Genomic DNA, 21,045 nt, shown 5'->3' with positions numbered 1-21,045 from the left:
CCCCAGAAGCTGTGATGTCACAGCTGTGATGTGGTGCTCGATTTCCTTCCAGGCATATAAAAAACACAAGGGGTACACGGGACACGAAATTCGCAGCGATTCCTTCATGTACAGAGTTCCAGCCGAAATTTGGAAAGGTGGAATGTCGGAGGGTTGGTTTATTTATTTAGTATATCTGCCGAAATTTGGTTTATTTGTTATATCTTACAAAATTTGGAAAGGTAGAATGTTGGAAGGTTTGTTTATTTATTTATTATATCTGCCACCTTTCCAGAGACCTGTTCACAAAGGGCTTTCCCACACTTCTTAGATTTGTCAGTCATGTGCCCCTATACATTGGGATTTTGCCTTTTCCACATGTGTTTTACTCCCTATGGTTCAGTTCAGTTTATTGTTACAGTCACTGACCAGAACATTTTAGTCATCTAGAACAACCTTAAAAGTACCTTATAAAAAGTTCCACAAAGAATCCTCATGTTAAAATTTAATGACTTGAGGGTTATAATGGTAAAAAATAAGAATTTTAAAGATTATTAAATTTTAAAGATTATTATTTAACCAAAGATTTTAGGTTTTCACGGCTGGCATCATCATTAGGGTTTGCAGAATCTTTCGGGCTCAAGTGCCGTGTTCTACTGGAAAAAGTTTTCCTTCCAGACGTTTCGTTCTCAGCTGCGGAGAACATACTCAGTGGCGTTGCAGCCGGAGCAGTCGCTCAGACCTTCTTGGCTGCTGTGCATTGAGTGACATGCACAGCAGCCAAGAAGGTCTGAGTGCCTGCTCTGGCTGCAACGCCACTGAGGATGTTCTCCGCAGCTGAGAACGAAACATCTGGAAGGAAAACTTTCTCCAGTAGAACACGGCACTTGAGCCCGAAAGATTCTACAAACCCTAATATTATTTAACCCTTTAAACCATTTTAAAAGGTCATTTTAAAATTTGTTAAAAGATTTACAATTTGGCCTATTTGTCTTGCTTTTTGTGTCCTTTATGAACCTGGGAACAGAACCTGGCCCCCTGTCTTGTTGTCTGGTGGTTCCTATCTGATAGAAGACAATCTAATTTGAGTTTATTTAATCTGCCAGGGAACCTTTCCAATAGTGAGCTGATAATTGCTCTTCAGCTTGCCGTATGAAAACAACAATTAAAGAATAGAGGCTCCAGAGAATCTATTTCAGGCTGGGAACACGAACAGAGCCTCAGTATATAGGAAAGGAAAGGTCCCCTGTGCAAGCACCAGTCGTTTCCGACTCTGGGGTGACATTGCTTTCACAACGTTTACAAGGCAGACTTTTTACAGGGTGGTTTGCCATTGCTTTCCCCAATCATCTACAGCAGGGGTGGCCAACGGTAGCTCTCCAGATGTTTTTTGCCTACAACTCCCATCAGCCCCAGACAGCATGGCCAATGGCTGAGGCTGATGGGAGTTGTAGGCAAAAAAAACATCTGGAGAGCTACTGTTGGCCACCCCTGATCTACACTCTCCCCCCAGCAAGCTGGGTATTCATTTTACCAACCTCGGAAGGATGGAAGGCTGGGTCAACCTTGGACCGGCTACCTGAATCCAGCTTCCGCTGGAATCGAACTCAGGTCGTGAGCAGAGAGTTCAGATCACAGTACTGCAGGACTGCTGCTTTACTACTCTGTGCCACGGGGCCACATAAGTACTTAAGGAGTCCCTTTATACCTCCCCTCTACTACCACAGATGGCAGGGACGTACTCCTAGCTAGAGTGGCTGCTTTTATATTTCATCTCTGTGCCTCCAGCTTATTTCCCTGCACTTTTATTCTTGAGCACTTTTAAAGTGCTCAAGAATAAACCCGTCATGCAGAGCTGAAATACTGAAGTGACCACTAGAGGGACCAAAACACATTTATTGGTTTGTTTGTTTCGATTTGTGTCCCGCCCTCCCCGCCGAAGCAGGCTCAGGGCAGATTACATGTTCATGTATAGACATGAAATTTAAATGTACTTTAAGACATAAAACATAAAATCATAAAAATGTCAAAACATTTCAAGTGCTACATGGAAAAAAAGAAAAAAAATGCAACAAGGGCACACACGTGACAAAATAACGCGTGCAGAAAAGCATGAAGTAAAAAGAAGAAGATGAAGAAGATATTGGATTTATATCCCGCCCTCCACTCCGAAGAGTCTCAGAGCGGCTCACAATCTCCTTTACCTTCCTCCCCCCCCCACAACAGACACCCTGTGAGGTGGGTGGGGCTGGAGGAGGCTCTTACAACAGCTGCCCTTTCAAGGACAACCTCTGCCAGAGCTATGGATGACCCAAGGCCATTCCAGCAGCTGCAAGTGGAGGAGTGGGGAATCAAACCCGGTTCTCCCAGAAAAGAGAGCTATGGCTGACCCAAGGCCATGCTAGCAGGTGCAAGTGGAGGAGTGGGGAATCAAACCCCGTTCTCTCAGAAGAAGAAGAAGAAGACTGCAGATTTATACCCCGCCCTTCTCACTGAATCAGAGACTCAGAGCGCCTTATAATCTCCTTTATCTTCCTCCCCCACAACAGACACCCTGTGAGGTGGGTGGGCCTGAGAGAGCTCTCACAGCAGCTGCCCTTTCAAGGACAACCTCTGCCAGAGCTATGGCTGACTCAAGGCTATTCCAGCAGGTGCAAGTGGAGGAGTGGGGAATCAAACCCAGTTCTCCCAGAGAAGAGTCTGCACACTTAACCACTACACCAAACAATCTAGTTAAATCATAAAAATTAAGAATCCTATATAATAAAGCAAACCATATAACCAAACATAAAACAACATGCAAAGCCATAAAAACCATTCTCAGCCTAGATGAAACCAGTTCCAAAGGATGGGATCCCACAATTAAAAGTCTGTCTTGGCCAGTTGCTAAAACACAATAAGGCAGGCAGCAAGAGAGCCTCCAGAGGGAAGGTGTTCCAACACTGAGGGGCCACCACAGAGAAGGCCCTGTCTCTGGCCGCCACCCGCCTCCCCTCTGCGAGCAGGGGAAGAGAGAACAGGACTTTGGAGAAAGGTCTTAGCTGGTTTGGCTGGTTGCTAAAGAGTAAGGTAGACACTACGAGACCTTCGAAAGGGAGGGCATTTGAGGGAGGAAGTGCTACCCCCACGGCCGAGAAAGCAGGGACAGAGAGATTCACTTTGGAATGGCGTAATCCAGGAGCATTTCGCGAGAATTCTTTTCACGCCGTACCTCTTTCTCCCAGGGCTGTGTTCCTCTCCATTGCTTGGAGCAGTTGCCTTTCGAGGCAGACCTGCTTTTCCGCAGCCACGGCCAGGGCAGCCTGGAGCTTGTGCAGTTCTTCCGGCTGTGGCCGCTCCGCCAGCTGGGCCTCCAGACCCTTCACCTGCAGACCCAAGAAGAGCCTGAACGCACTCTTGTCCCAATGGGGAAGCATTTCTGTCAGAACATCTCTGCCGTCCCTAGAGGCAACCCACTCATGAGCCTAGGAAAGTGGCCATCTTGCTAACTGGCTTGATTCGCCCTCGTGCAACTTGCTGGGCAGCCACAGAGTAGTTGCAGCTTTTCATGACCTGAACAGCATTGCCTGCTCCTCAACAGGTAGGGTTGCCAATCCCCAGGTGGGGGCTGGGGATGCCCTAGTTTGGAGGCCCTCCCCCCTCTTCAGGGTCGTCAGAAAGCAGGGGGAGGGGAGGGAAATGTCTGCTGGGAACTCTGTTATTCCCTATGGAGATTTATTCCCATAGAAAATCATGGAGAATTGACCTGAAGATGAAGAAGATGAAGATATTGGATTTAATAATAATAATAATAAAATTTTATTTATATCCCGCCCTCCCCGCCTAAGCAGGCTCAGGGCGGCTAACAACATCCATAAAATATACAATACAATAAATATACAAGACTTTAAAATCAACATTATCCAAAACAATTCTAAAATTCACATTTGACATAATTTGACAGTAACAGTGATGTTCCTGGCGCTATTTCTGTCAGTTTACATGATAGCGAGGGTCCCTGGGCAAAGTCATTTTGGCGGATCCATTCGTTTCGTAATCATAAATCAGCAGTCTGTAAAAGCCGACCTAAAAAGAATGGTCTTGCAGGCCATCCCGCCCTACACTCCGAAGAGTCTCAGAGCGGCTCACAATCTCCTTTATCTTCCTCCCCCACAACAGACACCCTGTGAGGTGGGTGGGGCTGGAAAGGGCTCTCACAGCAGCTGCCCTTTCAAGGACAACCTCTGCCAGAGCTATGGCTGACCCAAGGCCATTCCAGCAGGTGCAAGTAGAGGAGTAGGGAATCAAACCCGGTTCTCCCAGATAAGAGTCCGCACACTTAACCACTACACCAAACTGGCTCTCCACACACCAAACTGGTATCTGCGGGTATCTGGGGCTCTGGGGGGGGCTGTTTTTTTTGGGTAGAGGCACCAAATTTTCAGTATAGCATCTAGTGCCTATCCTCAAAATACCCCCCAAGTTTCAAAGGATTGGACCAGGGGGTCCAATTCTATGAGCCTCAAAAGAAGGTGCCCCTATCCTTCATTATTTCCTATGGAAAGAAGGAATTGAAAAGGTGTGCTGTCCCTTTAAAGGTGATGGCCAGAACTCCCTTTGGAGTTCAATTATGCTTGTCACAGCCTTGATCTTGGCTCCACCCCTAATGTCTCCTGGATCCACCCCCAAAGTCTGCTGGCTCCACCCCCGAAGTCCCCAGATATTTTTTGAATTGGACTTGGCAACCCTAATCCCCAGGCAGGCAACAGAAAAAAGTCGCATGGATAGGAGACCGGAAAAAAAGCAACAGCTCCGTGTAAAATTCACCTCTTGTCAGTTTCTTATCTTCAAAAAATCATTCAAAATATTGGTTTGGTATATCAAATTTTACTTTTCAAAATTAGTCCGGATTTGCACAATGTAGGCACAAAATACTCCCAACACACCTTCAGTGATGGTTGGAGAAAATGTAATGCGAATGACACAGAAGTGTGAGAAACATAAGCCAAGTATTGGAAAATGTGGCTTGGATAAAGCAGCTGCGAAACAGGAGAATTGTAGACCGGTTATGCCTGTAAGCTGATATTGGAAGTGTATTGGAGTATTTTGTGCCTACATTGTGAAAATCCGGACTTGTTTTGTAAAGTAAAGTTTGATATTCCAAACCAATATTTTGAATGATTTTTTGAAGATAAGAGACTGACAAGAGGTGCATTTTACACAGAGCTGTTGCTTTTTCCCCAATCCCAGGTGGGGGCAGGGGATCCCCTGGTTTGGAGGCCCTCCCCCCACTTCAGGGTTATCAGAATGCAATGAGCGGTGTGTGTGTGTGTCTGCTGGACACTCCATTATGCCCAATGGAGACCAATTCTCATAGGGTATACTGGAGAATTGATCTGTGGGTATCTGGGGCTCTGGAAAAGCTGTTTTTGAGGTAGAGGTACCAAATTTGCAGCGTAGCATCCAGTGCCTCTCCTCAAAACAACCTCCAAGTTTCAAAAGGATTGGACCAGGGGGTCCAATTCTGTGAGCCCCCAAAGAAGGTTCCCCTATCCTTCCTTATTTCCAAAGGGAGGGAAGGCATTTAAGAAGAAGAAAATGAAGATATTGGATTTATATCCCGCCCTCCACTCCGAAGAGTCTCAGAGTGGCTCACAATCTCCTTTCCCTTCCTCCCCCACAGCAGACACCCTGTGAGGTAGATGAAGATATTGGATTTATATCCCACCCTCCACTATGAAGAGTCTCAGAGCGGCTCACAATCTCCTTTACCTTCCTCCCCCACAACAGGCACCCTGTGAGGTAGATGAAGATATTGGATTTATATCCCACCCTCCACTATGAAGAGTCTCAGAGCGGCTCACAATCTCCTTTACCTTCCTCCCCCGCACAACAGACACCCTGTGAGGTAGATGAAGATATTGGATTTATATCCCGCCCTCCACTCCGAAGAGTCTCAGAGCGGCTCACAATCTCCTTTCCCTCCCCCCACCCCACAACAGACACCCTGTGAGGTAGATGAAGATATTGGATTTATATCCCGCCATCCACTCCAAAGAGTCTCAGAGCGGCTCACAATCTCCTTTACCTTCCTCCCCCACAACAGAAACCCTGTGAGGTAGATGAAGATATTGGATTTATATCCCGCCCTCCACTCCAAAGAGTCTCAGAGCGGCTCACAATCTCCTTTACCTTCCTCCCCCCACAACAGACACCCTGTGAGGTAGATGAAGATATTGGATTTATATCCCGCCCTCCACTATGAAGAGTCTCAGAGCGGCTCACAATCTCCTTTCCCTTCCTCCCCCACAACAGACACCTTGTGAGGTGGGCGGGGCTGAGAGGGCTCAGACAGACCCTGCACTTTCAAGGACAACTCCTACTAGAGCTACAGATGACCCAAGGCCATTCCAGCAGCTGTAAGTGGAGGAGAGTGGAGTCAGACCCTGTTCTCCCAGATAGGAGTCCGCACACTTAACCACTACACCCAACTGGAGGAGAAGGAGAAGACTGCAGATTTATACCCCGCCCTTCTGTCTGAATCAGAGACTCAGAGTGGCTTTGGGGAGGGACAGTGGCTCAGTGGTAGAGCATCTGTTTGGTAAGCAGAAGGACCCAGGTTCAATCCCTGGCATCGCCAAAAAAAGGTCCAGGCAAGTAGGCGTGAAAATCCTCAGCTTGAGACCCTGGAGAGCCGCTGCCAGTCTGAGTAGACAAGACTGACTTTGATGGACCAAGGGTCTGATTCAGTAGAAGGCAGCTTCATATGTTCATATGTACAATCTCCTATACCTTCCTCCCCCACAACAGACACCCTGTGAGGTGGGTGGGGCTGGAGAGGGCTCTCACAGCATCTGCCCTTTCAAGGATAACCTCTGCCAGAGCTATGGCTGACCCATTCCAGCAGGTGCAAGTGGAGGAGTGGGGAATCAAACCCGGTTCTCCCAGATAAGGGTCCACACACTTAACCACTACACCAAAGTGGCTCTCCTTAAAGGTGTGCGATCCCTTTAAACGTGATGGCCACTGGCCTGATCCAACAGGGCTTCTCTTATGTTCTTATGTGACACAGAGTGTTGGACTGGAGGGGCCACTGGCCTGATCCAACAGGGCTTCTCTTATGTTCTTATGTGACACAGAGTGTTGGACTGGAGGGGCCATTGGTCTGATCCAACACGGCTTCTCTAATGTTCTTATGTGACACAGAGTGTTGGACTGGATGGGCCATTGGCCTGATCCAACAGGGCTTCTCTTATGTTCTTATGTGACACAGAGTGTTGGACTGGATGGGCCAGTGGCCTGATCCAACAGGGCTTCTCTTATGTTCATATGTGACACAGAGTGTTGGACTGGATGGGCCAATGGCCTGATCCAACATGGCTTCTCTTATGTGACACCGAGTGTTGGACTGGATGGGCCAATGGCCTGATCCAACATGGCTTCTCTAATGTTCTTATGTGACACAGAGTGTTGGACTGGATGGGCCATTGGCCTGATCCAACAGGGCTTCTCTTATGTTCTTATGTGACACAGAGTGTTGGACTGGATGGGCCAGTGGCCTGATCCAACAGGGCTTCTCTTATGTTCATATGTGACACAGAGTGTTGGACTGGAGGGGCCAGTGGCCTGATCCAACAGGGCTTCTCTTATGTTCATATGTGACACAGAGTGTTGGACTGGATGGGCCAGTGGCCTGATCCAACAGGGCTTCTCTTATGTTCTTATGTGACACAGAGTGTTGGACTGGATGGGCCAGTGGCCTGATCCAACAGGGCTTCTCTTATGTTCTTATGTGACACAGAGTGTTGGACTGGATGGGCCAGTGGCCTGATCCAACAGGGCTCCTCTTATGTTCATATGTGACACAGAGTGTTGGACTGGAGGGGCCATTGGTCTGATCCAACAGGGCTTCTCTTATGTTCTTATGACTCTGACCTTGGACCCTTCTGGGGCTCCTGTTGTTCCCAGGCTCTGCCCACAAGGCTCCAGGAATTTCCCAACCTGAATCCAGCAACTCCACACCCTGCTGGTGGCCAAGGGGAAGTTGACAACCTTACTCCAAAGGGGGCCAAGTGAATCTAGGGGGGGGGAGTCTGTTCCCTGCTGCCCCTAAAATTTGTACCTGGTGGGCAAACTCCTCCGCTTGCTGCCTCAGCTCCTGCTCCAGATCGAGTTGCCGAGATACTTCGCCGTACTCCTGGGTAACCAGCCGGGATGCTGGAAATGTACAGAAGAGAGACATTAGCCCACATGGCGTTCAAGAGAGGATGTTGGGGTTGGGAAGAAGATATTGGATTTATATCCCGCCCTCCACTCCGAAAAGTCTCAGAGCAGCTCACAATCTCCTTTCCTTTTCTCCCGCACAACAGACACCCTGTGAGGTGGGTAGGACTGAGAGAGTTCTCCCAGAAACTGCCCTTTCAAGGACAAGAGTCTCAGAGCGGCCTACAATCTCCTTTCCCTTCCCTCCCACAACAAACACCTTGTGAGGTAGATGAAGATATTGGATTTATATCCCGCCCTCCACTCCAAAGAGTCTCAGAGCGGCTCACAATCTCCTTTACCTTCCTCCCCCACAACAGACACCCTGTGAGGTGGGTGGGGCTGGAGAGGGCTCTCACAGCAGCTGCCCTTTCAAGGACAACCTCTGCCAGAGCTATGGCTGACCCAAGGCCATGCTGGCAGGTGCAAGTGGAAGATTGGGGAATCAAACCCGGTTTTCCCAGATAAGAGTCTGCACACTTAACCACTACACCAAACTGGTCTCCATTGTTGGACCTAGAGCTGCCAACCTCCAGGTGGCACCTGGACATTGGTCACTTTTGCATTGATCTCCTGACAACCAAAATCAGTCTCTCTCCCCCTCCCCCTGAGAAAATAGCTGCTTTGGAGGGTGGACTCTAGAGCATTCTACCCAGCTGAGGTCCACCTTCCCCAAACACTACCCTCTTCCAGCTTCACCCCCCCCCCATCAATCAATCAATTTATTCAGCTAACAAGAAGTACAAGTCAGAAGCAAGAACTATTCATTAAAACATTTAAGAATAAAATTGGTCTAAAAATAACAGAAATATCTCCAAGATTTAACATTTAAACTCCATACGTAAAAACTTAAGATCTACGCTGGTCCATCAGTGGCTATTAGCCACAGCATTTCTAAAATGTAGAATCTATGCATAAAATTTCATGCCAAATTCTACAGGCTGCTGAGAAAGATTTAGCACAGCTAACAGTGACCTGAGGGTTCGCACCCATCAAAAAGCTTCCTTAAAATATCGACATCAGAACAACCTATGCAATTCTCCTCTATTTCCCTAATTTATTCTCTTCTCTCTCCCCCCAAATCTCCAAATGTTTCTCAACCCAGCGCTGGTAACCCTAGCTGGACCAGACCTTTATGGTGGTGGCCCCACCTCTAATCCACCTTGTGGCACGGCAAGCGCCGCTGTCCTGCCCTGTCAGCCCCGCTCTCCCCCACCTCAATTCTGTGCCCCTTAATTGAAGCTGGCACCCATGCCACTTCTCCCAAAAGCCAGTTTCTCTTCTCTGATGCTCACTTAGGTGGGCATGCTCTCTGCTAAAGGAAAACCCAACAACATTCTGCATAAAGGTAATCCCCAAATGTCTCAGTATGAAGAAATCATGCCAGAAGAAGGTTTTCTATGCCTGATCTTGGGCTTCTGGAAGCAGAAACCCTACAGTTGGGGGGAATAAGCCCAGAACTCCTGACACCGCTCACCAACCACCGACTCTCCCCCGATCCGGCAGCCCCCAAGTGGTCAACCTGCCTTGTCGGACCCTCTTCAAAGCCCGCTGATGGTGTTCCATGGAGGCCTGCAGGCTCTGCTTCTCGGAAGACTCCTCTTCTAGCTTCGCAGGAGGAAGACACAAAAAAACAGCCCTTCACAGTGATTGGCAATTTTTTGTCTTTATTTAAAAACAAACAAACAATTAAGGACGTTATATATCTGGGGACTTTGGGGATGGAGCCAGGAGACATTGGGGGTGGAGCCAGAAGCAAGGATGTGACAAGCATAATTGAACTCCAAAGGGAGCGCTGGCCATCTCGTTTAAAGGAACGGCGTGCCTTCCCTCCGTTGGAAATAATGAAGGATAGGGGCTCCTTCTTTGGGGCTCATAGAATTGGGCCCCCTGGTCCAATCTTTTTGAAAAATGGAGGGTGTTTTGAGGAAAGCATTGGATGCTATGCTGCAAATTTGGTGTCTCTACTAAAAAAAAAAAAACAGCTTCCCCAGAGCCTCAGATACCTGCAGATCAATTTTCCATAATACCCTATGGGAATCAATTTTCCATAATACCCTATGGGAATTTTCCATAATACCCTATGGGAATCAGTCTCCATAGGGAATAATGGAGTGCCCAGCAGACAGTCCCCTCCCCTGCTTTCTGATGACCCTAACGTGGGGGAAGGGCATCCACTATATATATAGTGCCTCTCCTCAAAACACCCTCTGAGTTTCAAAACGTTTGGACCAGGGGGTCCAATTCTATGAGCCCCCAAAGATGGTGCCCCTGCCCTTCCTTATTTCCAAATGGAGGGAAGGCATTTAAAAGGTGTGGGGTCCCTTTAATGTGATGGCCAGAACTCCCTTCGAAGTTCGGTCATGCTTTCCACACCCTTCCTCCTGGCTCCACCCCCAAAGTGCACTGATATCTCTTGAGTTGGACCTGGCAACCCTATATCCAGAAGAACAGATCTTGGTCATCTGGAGATGAATTGTAATAGAGGTAGGTCTCTAGTTGCCACCTGGAAACTGGGAACCCTATGGGCCTGTCATGCCCTGGGCCTAGGGCCATGAGGCCTAGAGGGCCTGGAGAAGCCTGCTTTGAAATTACTAGTGGGCCAACATCTCCCACGATCCCTTCTGTCCCTTAGATTGGGTAGGCAGACATTCTGGAGGGAAAATTTGCCCAGTGGAGAACAGAGGGGTGGGGACCTGAGAGGAAGAAATAAAGGCTTAGCAAGAAAGGGAGGAGTGTTCTCTCTGGAAAGGCTGAGCTGGGGATAGGCTGCAGCTAGGAGAGTTCCCTCATCTAAAGAGGGGTGAATGCATTTGGAATCAGATGGAGGGAATGTATCGTTAGTTTGCATTAGGGCTTTTATCTTTCATTGGGAGGGACAGTGGCTCAGTGGTAGAGCATCTGCTTGGGAAGCAGAAGGTCCCAGGTTCAATCCCTGGCATCTCCAAAAAAGGGTCCAGGCAAATAGGTATGAAAAAACCTCAGCTTGAGACCCTGGAGAGCCGCTGCCAGTCTGAGAAGACAATACTGACTTTGATGGACCAAAGGTCTGATTCAGTATAAGGCAGCTTCATATGTCCATGGAGCCAGGAACGAAGTTGTGACAAGCATCCTTTTTCGCTATCGCACTAAAAAATTTACAACCCACTTGTTTGTTCTTGAGCACTTATAATAAACCTATTGTTATACTGCCTGGGTCCTCCTGTCTCTTCGGCATGGATAAAAGGTACGTGTTGAGAAGGAAGACAGGGGTCCGGTGGGTGCTCTGGGCCCTCTCAGACAGATCCATAGCAGAGTGGTGGCAGCTTGTAGAGGCCCTAGGGTTGCTAATTCCAATTCAAGAAATATCTGGGAACTTTGAGGGTGGAGCCAGGAGACTTTGGGGGTGGGGCCATGAGCAAGATTGGAACAACTACAATTGCACTCCAAAGGGAGTTCTGGCCATCGCATTGAAAGGGGCTGCACACCTTTTCAATGCCTTTCCTCCATTAGAAATAATGAAGGATAGGAATACCTTCTTTGGGGGCTCATAGAATTGGCTCCCCTAGTTCAATCCTTTTGAAACTTGGAGGGTGTTTTGAGGAAAGGCATCAGATGCTATGCTGCAAATATGGTGCCTCTACCTCAAAGAACACCCCCCCCCCCAGAGCCCCAGACACCCGCAGATCAATTTCCCATTGTTTCCTATGGGAATTGTTTCCTATGGGAAATAGAGTGCCCAGTAGACATTTCCCTCCCTCCCCCACTTTCTAAAGCGGGTGGAGGGCCTCCAAACCAGCGAATCCCCTGCTCCCACCTAGGGATTGGCAACCCTCTCTCTCTCTCTCTCTCTCTCACACACACACACACACACACAAACACACACACTTAAGGAGTCTGGTTACTTGCTCTGAAAATGAAAGCAAAACTAATAGAAGCTGCTGCTGACCCTTCCCCATGAAGTACTTTCTGTTTCCTCCTGAACTTTAAAGGCACACAAACAACAGAAACACACAAACATATTTTAAAACGGGACCTGTTTGCAGGTTTCTAAACCTGCCGGAGCTCTAGAGATACATGGCGGCTGTGGGGGTGGGGGGGGAGCCTGTAAAACCGGGGGATCCCCCGCTGGGATCTGGGGATTGTGAAGCCTAAAAGGCCCTCCCTGGCCCCCTGCATGTGACAAGGCCCAGCCTCGATCTCTAACTGCAACCCATCCTACCTGCACCTGGAGGCGCTGGACACAACCCTGGAGCTCCTTCACTTGCGCAGCCAGTTCCTTCTTCTCACGCAGCAGCTGGGAAACCCTTGCTTGAAGGTCTTGGGCCAAGAGAGAGAAAAGAAAAGAAGGACAGGGGAAGTTTGGGGGGGTTGCCTGGAATACTGCTGCTTAGGCATGCCAACCTGGGACATTCTGGGAGATTTGGGAGTGGGGCCTGTGAAGGGGAGACTTTTGGGAGGGATTTCACCCAAAATACGTAGTATGTCTTAGAGCTGGTGTGGCTGAACTTGCTTAATGTAAGAGCTACATAGAATAAATGTCAGATTTAGTTTGAGAGCCGCAAGACATGGATGTCAGATGCCAGAGGGAGGGAAGGCAGGCAGGCAAATAGGTAGGGGAGGAGGGAGGGAGGGGTGGAAAGAAAGCAACTTGAAATGCATTCTCCAAGCTGCCAGCTGCCTTGGCTTGGAGAAGTGATTTAAAGAGAGAAATGCCTTCTCCAAGCCAGCCAACACATCAGCGGGGGCTTCAAGAGCCACATGTGGCTTCCGAGCCACAGTTTCGCCACCCCTGCCATAGAGTCTGCCGTCTAAAGCTGCCATTTTCTCCATTTTTTAAAATGGCCCTGTGCTAGCCTTGTGGTTTCACTTGCAACAAATGCCAGGACGTGACCTCATGTCACTGGCAGGGCAGGGCTCTAGGATCTGGGCAACACGCTATGGTTTTAACCGTAGTTTTGCTCAGGTCCTAAAGTGTTGTCTCAACATCACACCTGTGAGGTGATATCACTCCTGCTATTCACTACTCCAGCTCAGGGCCCTTTCTCCCCCTGCCCTGCTAGCCGGCAACCGCTTTTACTGCCGTTCGGAGATGATCAGGAAAAAAAAGGGATTCCAGACTCACCTTTGATTTGCTGCAAGGACTGGCACACCAGATCCGGCGCTGGCTCATCAGGGATCTCGTCCTCGCTGCCCAAGCTCGCAAAATCTCCCGGGAGGTGGCTCAGCATCGGCAGCAGAACTGCACTGATCCGTTTCAGCTTCTTGTTTTCCTTGTTCATCTAGGAGGTGGAACAAGGGACGGGGTGGTGGTGGGATGGAATAGTCAGAAGCTCTTGGCTGAGGTGTGTAATCTGCTGGCAAAGGAGCAGCTGGAAAATCCCTGGAGGTTTTCTTTTGAAGGGGGGGGGTGGAGCCTGGGGCAGGACCTGAATACAATCCTTTCAGCGATTCAGAAGCAAAACCAGTGCTCTTCTTCAGAGATTGTCAAGGGCATCAAGGGTGATCAGGATGTCCTGGGAGGAGCCAGGACTTTTTGACTCAAAATGAACTTATGAAGCTGCCTTATACTGAATCAGACCTTTGGTCCATCAAAGTCAGTATTGTCTTCTCAGACTGGCAGCAGCTCTCCAGGATCTCAAGCTGAGGTTTTTCACACCTATTTGCCTGGACCCTTTTTTGGAGATGCCGGGGATTGAACCTGGGACCTTCTGCTTCCCAAACAGATGCTCTACCACTGAGCCACCGTCCCTCCCCAAAATGCTTTTGAATGGAGTGTAAATATATGAAGGTTTGCACAACCGCAATATGAACGTCTCATTTATATATTTGATTGAATTTTGAAAATATACAATATCAATATTAATACTCATATGCAATTAATCTTATAGAACCAGGTTATAAACAAGCATAAATACTTACATACATACAATAAAATATCTCGTAATCATTTTAAGTTATATCGATGTATCTAGATATGCAGACCATTTTCCATCCAAGGAGAGCGATCAAGACGAAAACAAGATTAAAGCTAAGGCAATAATTCCTGCATCAAAATACAATTGATCTAATTGAACCCATATTATCATTCAACTATTAAGTAAGCATTGCTAAGAATTCTTAACTGCCTAAATAATTTTTATGCAAATTATTAGAGATGATTCCAAAAATTACTATCGAAAATGGAAATCACCTCAAGTTCCAACAATCTCCAGCTGGTTAACCACGGTTTGGGACATTCTCATACTAGAAAAATAACAATATGAATGTCTGATGAAGCCTCCGTGTGAAACGGCCGGCTCCAGTTTGCGGCCCTGTGATTAACTTAGAGAATTGGGGTTCAGCCTTCATTCCCCTGACAATATCTGAAGAAGGGCGCTGGTTTTGCTTCGAAATCACTGAAACGATTGCAGTGGAGCTGAACTTGTTTTGAACTGCTGTTTTGCTGTCTCCCGGTTTGACCGGGAGTTTGCTGGGTCAAAGTGAAGAGTAATTTTCAGCCATGAGCCTTTGGGTTTCTTTGCATGTGTCTTCCCCAGTTTTATGTTGTAGGAGAAGGCAAAACAGACTAAAAAAATAGCCCCAACAGCCCCCCACCTCTGCTAGAGATGACGTGGCATGCAAATAGATATCTATTATTGTGGGAAATATGGTTGCCAAGTCCTATTCAAGAACTATCTGGGGACTTTGGGGGCGGAGCCAGGAGACATTGGGAATGGAGCCAAGAGCAAGGGTGTGACAAGCATCATTGAACTCCAAAGTTCTGGCTATCACATTTAAAGGGACAGCACACCTTTTTAAATGCCTTCCTTCAATAGGAAATAATGAAGGAGAGGAGCACCTTCTTTGAGGGCTCATAGAATTGGACCCCCTGGTCCAATTCTTTTGAAACTTGGGGAGTATTTTGGGGAGAGGCACTGGATGCTATACTGAAAATTTGGTGCCTCTACCTCAAACGACAGCTCCCCCAGAGCCCCAGATACCCACGGATCAATTTGCCATTATTTCCTATGGGAATAAGTCTCCATAGGGAGTAATAGAGTTCCCAGAAGACATTTCCCTCCCCTCCCCCCCGCTTTCTGATGATCCTGAAGCAGAGGGAGGGCCTCTAAACCGGGGGATCCCCTGCCCCCACCTGGGGATTGGCAACCCTAGTGGGAAATGTCAATAATGATTAGCCTGCCAATCCACCAGCATAGATGAAAATTTCTCCTGTTACAGAGAAACAGGATTCTTTCTGCCCAATAAGTGGAAGAACTTGCATGTGGCACATTTTAGGGCATGTTCTGGGCAGGGCCCTGTAAGGAAGTAGACCACACTAGTGGAGAAGCCTCCTGTCTCAATTCCCCTTGCATTTCCCCAGTTTATAAAATAGCAGAGAGGACATGCCATATGAGAAAATGCCCCCTTGCAACTAATTTCCAGAGTCACAGAATCATAGAATTGGAAGGGGATCTTAGAGATCTTCTAGTCCCACCCTCTTGCTCAATGCAGGGTCAGTTTTTGGATCCTGGCCCTCAGCCCAATGATCTTCGCTGACCTCAGTCCTTGCTGACACTTCTTCCGGGTCTCAACCGTCATGGCCCCAGCAAGCTCACCTGAGCTGCGTAGGCTTCGGCCTGCTCCCGGCACCGCTTCTCGATTTCGTACTCAGCCTCCAAGGAATTCAGCTCAGCCAGCAAGGCCTCCGAAGCTGGAAACGGAAAGGGGGAATGCGAACACTGAGGCAAAGAGGCTCAGGGGATCAGACTGTGCAGGCTTGAGCTCCGTGAAATAAGGTTGCCAACTCCAGGTTGGGAAATTCCTGAAGATTTGGGGGTGTGGTAAGCCAAACTCGAGGGGGTGCTTGAAAATATTCTACCATTACAACGGACTGTGGCATTATTCCCTGCTGAGGTCCTACCCATTCCCATTCCCAAGCCCTCCCTTCTGCAGGCTTCACCCTCACATCTCAGGGAATTTTCCAACCTGGAGTTGGCAACCCAGTGGTGGAACTTTGAGCTGGGGAAGGAGCTCAGCAGAGATATGATACTGTGGAATCCCACCTCCAAAGCAGCCATCTTCTCCAGGGCAACTGCTCTCTAGAGTCACTGGAGATGTTGCAGTTCCAAGAGTTCTCCAGGTAGCATCTGGAGGCTGGCAAACCTAGGACAGAGCTTTTCTTATTTGCTTTCCCCCATGGGCTGATGTTTACGTGTCAGGCTGGATGCTCCAAAATCTCCTCTAGAATTAGCATATGAAGTTGCTTTCTGCTGAATCAGACCCTCGGTCCATCAAAGTCAGTCTTGTCTACTCAGCCTGGCAGCAGCTCTCCAGGGTCTCCAGCTGAGGTTTTTCACACCTATTTGCCTGGACCCTTTTGAGTTGGAGATACCGGAGATTGAACCTGGGACCTTCTGCTTACCAAGCAGAGGCTCTACCACTGAGCCGCCGTCCCTCCCCTAATGAGGCTGGGCAACATCACTCCGACATATTCCTGGGCAGATCCACCCAGGCTCACATCTGTGCCCATTCTTACGTACCCTGTTCAAATTCGGCCAGTTTCTCCTTGGTCTCGTCTGCTTCCTGGAGAAGAGCATCTTCCTGGAGGAGGGAAGGAGGAAGAGAACCTTTGCTTGAGAGTCGTTCTTCCTTCATCAGAGCAGGAGGGATGCCCAGGCCTGACTAGGCCTTGGCAGGGACCATAGTAGGAGTAGCCCTGAGGGAGCAGCTGGCAACACACCCTTCGATCCACTGGCCAACGAGATGCCCACTGAAGGACCACCGTCCAAGGCACAGAAGCCTTCTGGGGCACCCAGGTAGCTACAGTGGGTAAGCAATTGCCAATGAACCACTGGGCTAAAAGAGCCAGTTTGGTGTAGTGGTGAAGTGTGCCGTCTCTTATCTGGGAGAACTGGGTTTGATTCCCCACTCCTCCACATGCACCTGCTGGAATGGCCTTGGGTCAGCCAGAGTTCTCTTATCTGGAGGAGTGGATTCCCCACTCCTCCACTTGCAGCTGCTGGAATGGTCTTGGGTCAGCCATAGCTCTCTTATCTGGGAGAACCGGGTTGGATTCCCCACTCCTCCACTCGCAGCTGCTGGAATGGCCTTGGGTCAGCCGGAGCTCTCTTATCTGGGAGAACCGGGTTGGATTCCCCACTCCTCCACTTGCACCTGCTGGAATGGCCTTGGGTCAGCCAGAGCTCTCTTATCTGGGAGAACCAGGTTGGATTCCCCCCTCCTCCACTTGCAGCTGCTGGAGTGGCCTTGGGTCAGCCAGAGCTCTCTTATCTGGGAGAACCAGGTTGGATTCCCCCCTCCTCCACTTGCACCTGCTGGAATGGCCTTGGGTCAGCCAGAGCTCTCTTATCTGGGAGAACCAGGTTGGATTCCCCCCTCCTCCACTTGCAGCTGCTGGAGTGGCCTTGGGTCAGCCAGAGCTCTCTTATCTGGGAGAACCGGGTTGGATTTCCCACTCCTCCACTTGCAGCTGCTGGAATGGCCTTGGGTCATCCGGAGCTCTCTTATCTGGGAGAAGCGGGTTTGATTCCCCACTCCTCCACTTGCAGCTACAGGGCAGGGTACATACCTCTCCGTCTTCCTCAGAGAGGTCGCTGCCAGATTCCAGAATGGCTGCAGAGGGAAACAGAGAGTAAATTGCCACAGTGCCAGAACTTCTTTTGGTAGCGGGAACTCTTTTGCATATTATGCCACACACCCCTGATGTAGCCAATCCTCCAAGAGCTGACAAGGCTCTTCCTAGAGGGTCTATTGTAAGCTCCAGGAGGATTGGCTGCATCAGGCAGTCTTGCCCCCCACAAACAAAGCAGAGAGTCAGCCCAAGAAATGCAAGGGGCTCAATGCCCTGGGGGTTTTAACCAGTCATAGCCTTTGATATTCAGCAGGAGGCGCTCTGTCCCGCAAAGTGCCTGTAGGAGCATTTTCTTCTTGATTGGTGGCCCATAAGAGAAACTTTCCTGCCCTCTTTGGTTTAGGGTTGCTGTCCTGAGCCCGTCACCGGCCCCGTGGCATAGAGTGGTAAAGCAGCAGTGCTGCAGTGCTGTGGTCTGAACTCTCTGCCCATGACCTGAGTTCGATCCCAGCTGAAGCTGGTTCAGGTAGCCTGCTTGAGGTTGACTCAGCCTTCCATCCTTCTGAGGTCGGTCAAATGAGTCCCCAGCTTGCTGGTGGGAAAATGGAGATGACTGGGGAAGACAATGGCAAACCACCCCGTAAAAAGTCTGCTGTGAAAACTTCGGGAAAGCAACGTCACCCCAGAGTTGGAAACGACTGGTGCTTGCACAGACAGAGGACCTTTCCTTTTCCTTTCCTGAGCCCGTCAGGGGAGGGCGGGATATAACTATAATATAATAAAATTAAATTTTAAAAAACTCTGGGTTGGGAAAATTGGGGGGGGGGGGATGTGCGTGCCTGGGGAGGGTGGGGCTTGCAGAGAGGAGGGGCATCAGTAGGGGAATAACACCAGAGAAGCCACCCTCCAAGTCTGTCATCGTCTCCAGGAGAAGTGATCTCTGTAGTCTGGAGAGCTCTCATAATTCTGGGAGACCTCCCCTCCCCCTGGAGGTGGTAACCCCTTGGAGTGTTCCAGGCCAGGCTTCCGAGTTCCAGAAATGCTGGTGAGGCTGACCAAATTGCCTTACAAGAAAGAGAGCATGCAATTACACTCCTCTTCTGAACGTGCGTGGGTGTGGGGGGGAATCCTTTCAAGCCCCCCAAAGCTGTCAAGCTCCAGGCCAGAGGCGATCAGACTTGCATAATGTAAGAGCCACATAAAAGAAATGCCAGACATTTGAGAGCTGCAAGATAGGAAGGAAAGAAGGCAGGCAGGCAAGTAGATGGGGGGGGGGAGGGAGAAGTGGAAAGAAAGCAACTTTTAAATGCATTCTCCAAACCGCAGGCTGGCTTGGCTTGGAGAAGTGATTGAAAGAGAGAAATGCCTTCTCCGAGCTGGCCGATGGGGTGGTGGGGCTTTGAGAGCCGCACAAGATGTTTGAAAGAGCCACGGTCTGGCCACCCCTGCTCTAGGCAGAACTGTTCCCTGGGCATTAGTCATGTAGATTGTCCTTCCTTACTAGGGTTGCCAAGTCCAATTCAAGAAATATCTGGGGACTTTGGGAGTGGAGCCAGGAGACATTAGGGGTGGAGCCAAGATCAAGGCTGTGACAAGTATAATTCAACTCCAAAGGGAGATCTGGCCATCACATTTAAAGGGACCAAACACCTTTTCAATTCCTTCCTTCCATAGGAAATAATGAAGGATAGGGGCACCTTCTTTTGGGGCTCATAGAATTGGACCCCCTGGTCCAATCTTTTTGAAACTTGGGGGGTATTTTGGGGAGAGGCACTACATGCTATACTGAAAATTTGGTGCTTCTACCTCCCAAAACAGCCCCCCCCCAGAGCCCCAGATACCCAAGGATCAATTCTCCATGATTATCTATGGGAATAAATCTCCATAGGGAATAATACAGTTCCCAGCAGACATTTCCCTCCCTCCCCCCTGCTTTCTGATGACCCTGAAGCGGGGGGAGGGTCCCCAAACCCGGGGATCCCCTGCCCCCACCTGGGGATTGGCAACCCTATTCCTTACCTGCAAGTTGGCCGAATCCCTCCCGGGAGAGCTCCATTTGGCTCCTTCTGGCTGCTGAGCAGCTGCTCACTTCGCTTCGCTTCTCCTCTGTCTTCCCCCCTCTAAATATATCCATGGGGTTTCCCTGCTCTAGGGGGAAGTGAAACTCCTTTCTTGTCAGTGCCCAGCCCATCAGGAACAGCCTCGGTGCCTTCCCGAGACCGCATCTGCAATAATGCCCAGGACCAAAAAACCCCAACTTCAAGTCTAGGCTACTGCGGGCTGAACCAGCTGAGTCCGAGAGGGGAAAAGTGCACAGCTCAATGAAAGTGTCAACCCAGAGTGCTGCAGCAGCGAAAGAAGCAACCTCTCTGTGTTCGGGATTATTAGAAAAAGGGCTAAGAACGACACAGCTGATATTGTCATGCTCAGGGGTCGTTTTGTAGAAAAACTGGTGGTGGAGCTCATTAGAATAACTCATTAGCATATGCCACCCCCTCCCACCAGCTAAAAGCAACCCGATGCAAGAAACAAAACCCCCAGGTGAGTGAGGCCTACTTGGGCTGGCTAAAGATTGAGCCAGCCCAAGCAGGCCTCGCACATCTGGGGCTCTCCAGTTTGAGAGCCAGTTTGGTGTAGTGGTTAAGTGCGTGGACTCTTATCTGGAAGAACCGGGTTTGATTCCCCACTCCTCCACTTGCAGCTGCTGGAATGGCCTTAGGTCAGCCAGAGCTCTCTTATCTAGGAGAACCGGGTTGGATTCCCCACTCCTCCACTTGCACCTGCTGGGATGGCCTTGGGTCAGCCAGAGCTCTCTTATCTGGGAGAACCGGGTTGGATTCCCCACTCCTCCACTTGCAGCTGCTGGAATGGCCTTGGGTCAGCCAGAGCTCTCTTATCTGGGAGAACCGGGTTTGATTTCCCACTCCTCCACTTGCACCTGCTGGGATGGCCTTGGGTCAGCCAGAGCTCTAACAGAGAGCCAGTTTGGTGCAGTGGTTAAGTGCGTGGACTCTTATCTGGGAAAACCGGGTTTGATTCCCCACTCCTCCACTTGCAGCTGCTGGAATGGCCTTGGGTTAGCCATAGCTCTGGCAGAAGTTGTCCTTGAAATGGCGACTGCTGTGAGAGCCCTCTCAGCCTCATCCACCTCACAGGGTGTCTGTTGTGGGGGGAGAAGATATAGGAGATTGTAAGCCACTCTGAGTCTCTGATTCAGGGAGAAGGGCGGGGTATAAATCTGCAATTCTTCTTCTTCCTTGGCCACCCCCCCC

At 49.4% G+C, this 21,045-nt stretch overlaps 1 protein-coding gene across 1 annotated transcript in view; it reads right to left on the bottom strand.

Moving 5' to 3' along the window:
- LOC132577646 (shootin-1-like) overlaps positions 1–19,907 on the bottom strand; it is a 37,881-nt gene extending 17,974 nt beyond the window's left edge. The window contains exons 1-9 of the mRNA XM_060247436.1: positions 19,793–19,907; positions 17,771–17,874; positions 16,722–16,782; positions 15,798–15,892; positions 13,325–13,481; positions 12,422–12,519; positions 9,747–9,828; positions 8,081–8,175; positions 3,191–3,344 (exon numbers count right to left, since the gene is read on the bottom strand). Coding sequence (XP_060103419.1) covers positions 3,191–3,344; positions 8,081–8,175; positions 9,747–9,828; positions 12,422–12,519; positions 13,325–13,481; positions 15,798–15,892; positions 16,722–16,782; positions 17,771–17,874; positions 19,793–19,907 — 961 coding nt within the window. The remainder of the gene's footprint in view (positions 1–3,190; positions 3,345–8,080; positions 8,176–9,746; positions 9,829–12,421; positions 12,520–13,324; positions 13,482–15,797; positions 15,893–16,721; positions 16,783–17,770; positions 17,875–19,792) is intronic.
- Positions 19,908–21,045: the final 1,138 nt, after the last annotated feature.

The sequence above is a fragment of the Heteronotia binoei genome, chromosome 9 (genome assembly GCF_032191835.1).
Source record: "Heteronotia binoei isolate CCM8104 ecotype False Entrance Well chromosome 9, APGP_CSIRO_Hbin_v1, whole genome shotgun sequence".
Taxonomy (NCBI): Eukaryota; Metazoa; Chordata; class Lepidosauria; order Squamata; family Gekkonidae; genus Heteronotia; species Heteronotia binoei.
This window is presented reverse-complemented; position numbering and strand designations above follow the sequence as displayed.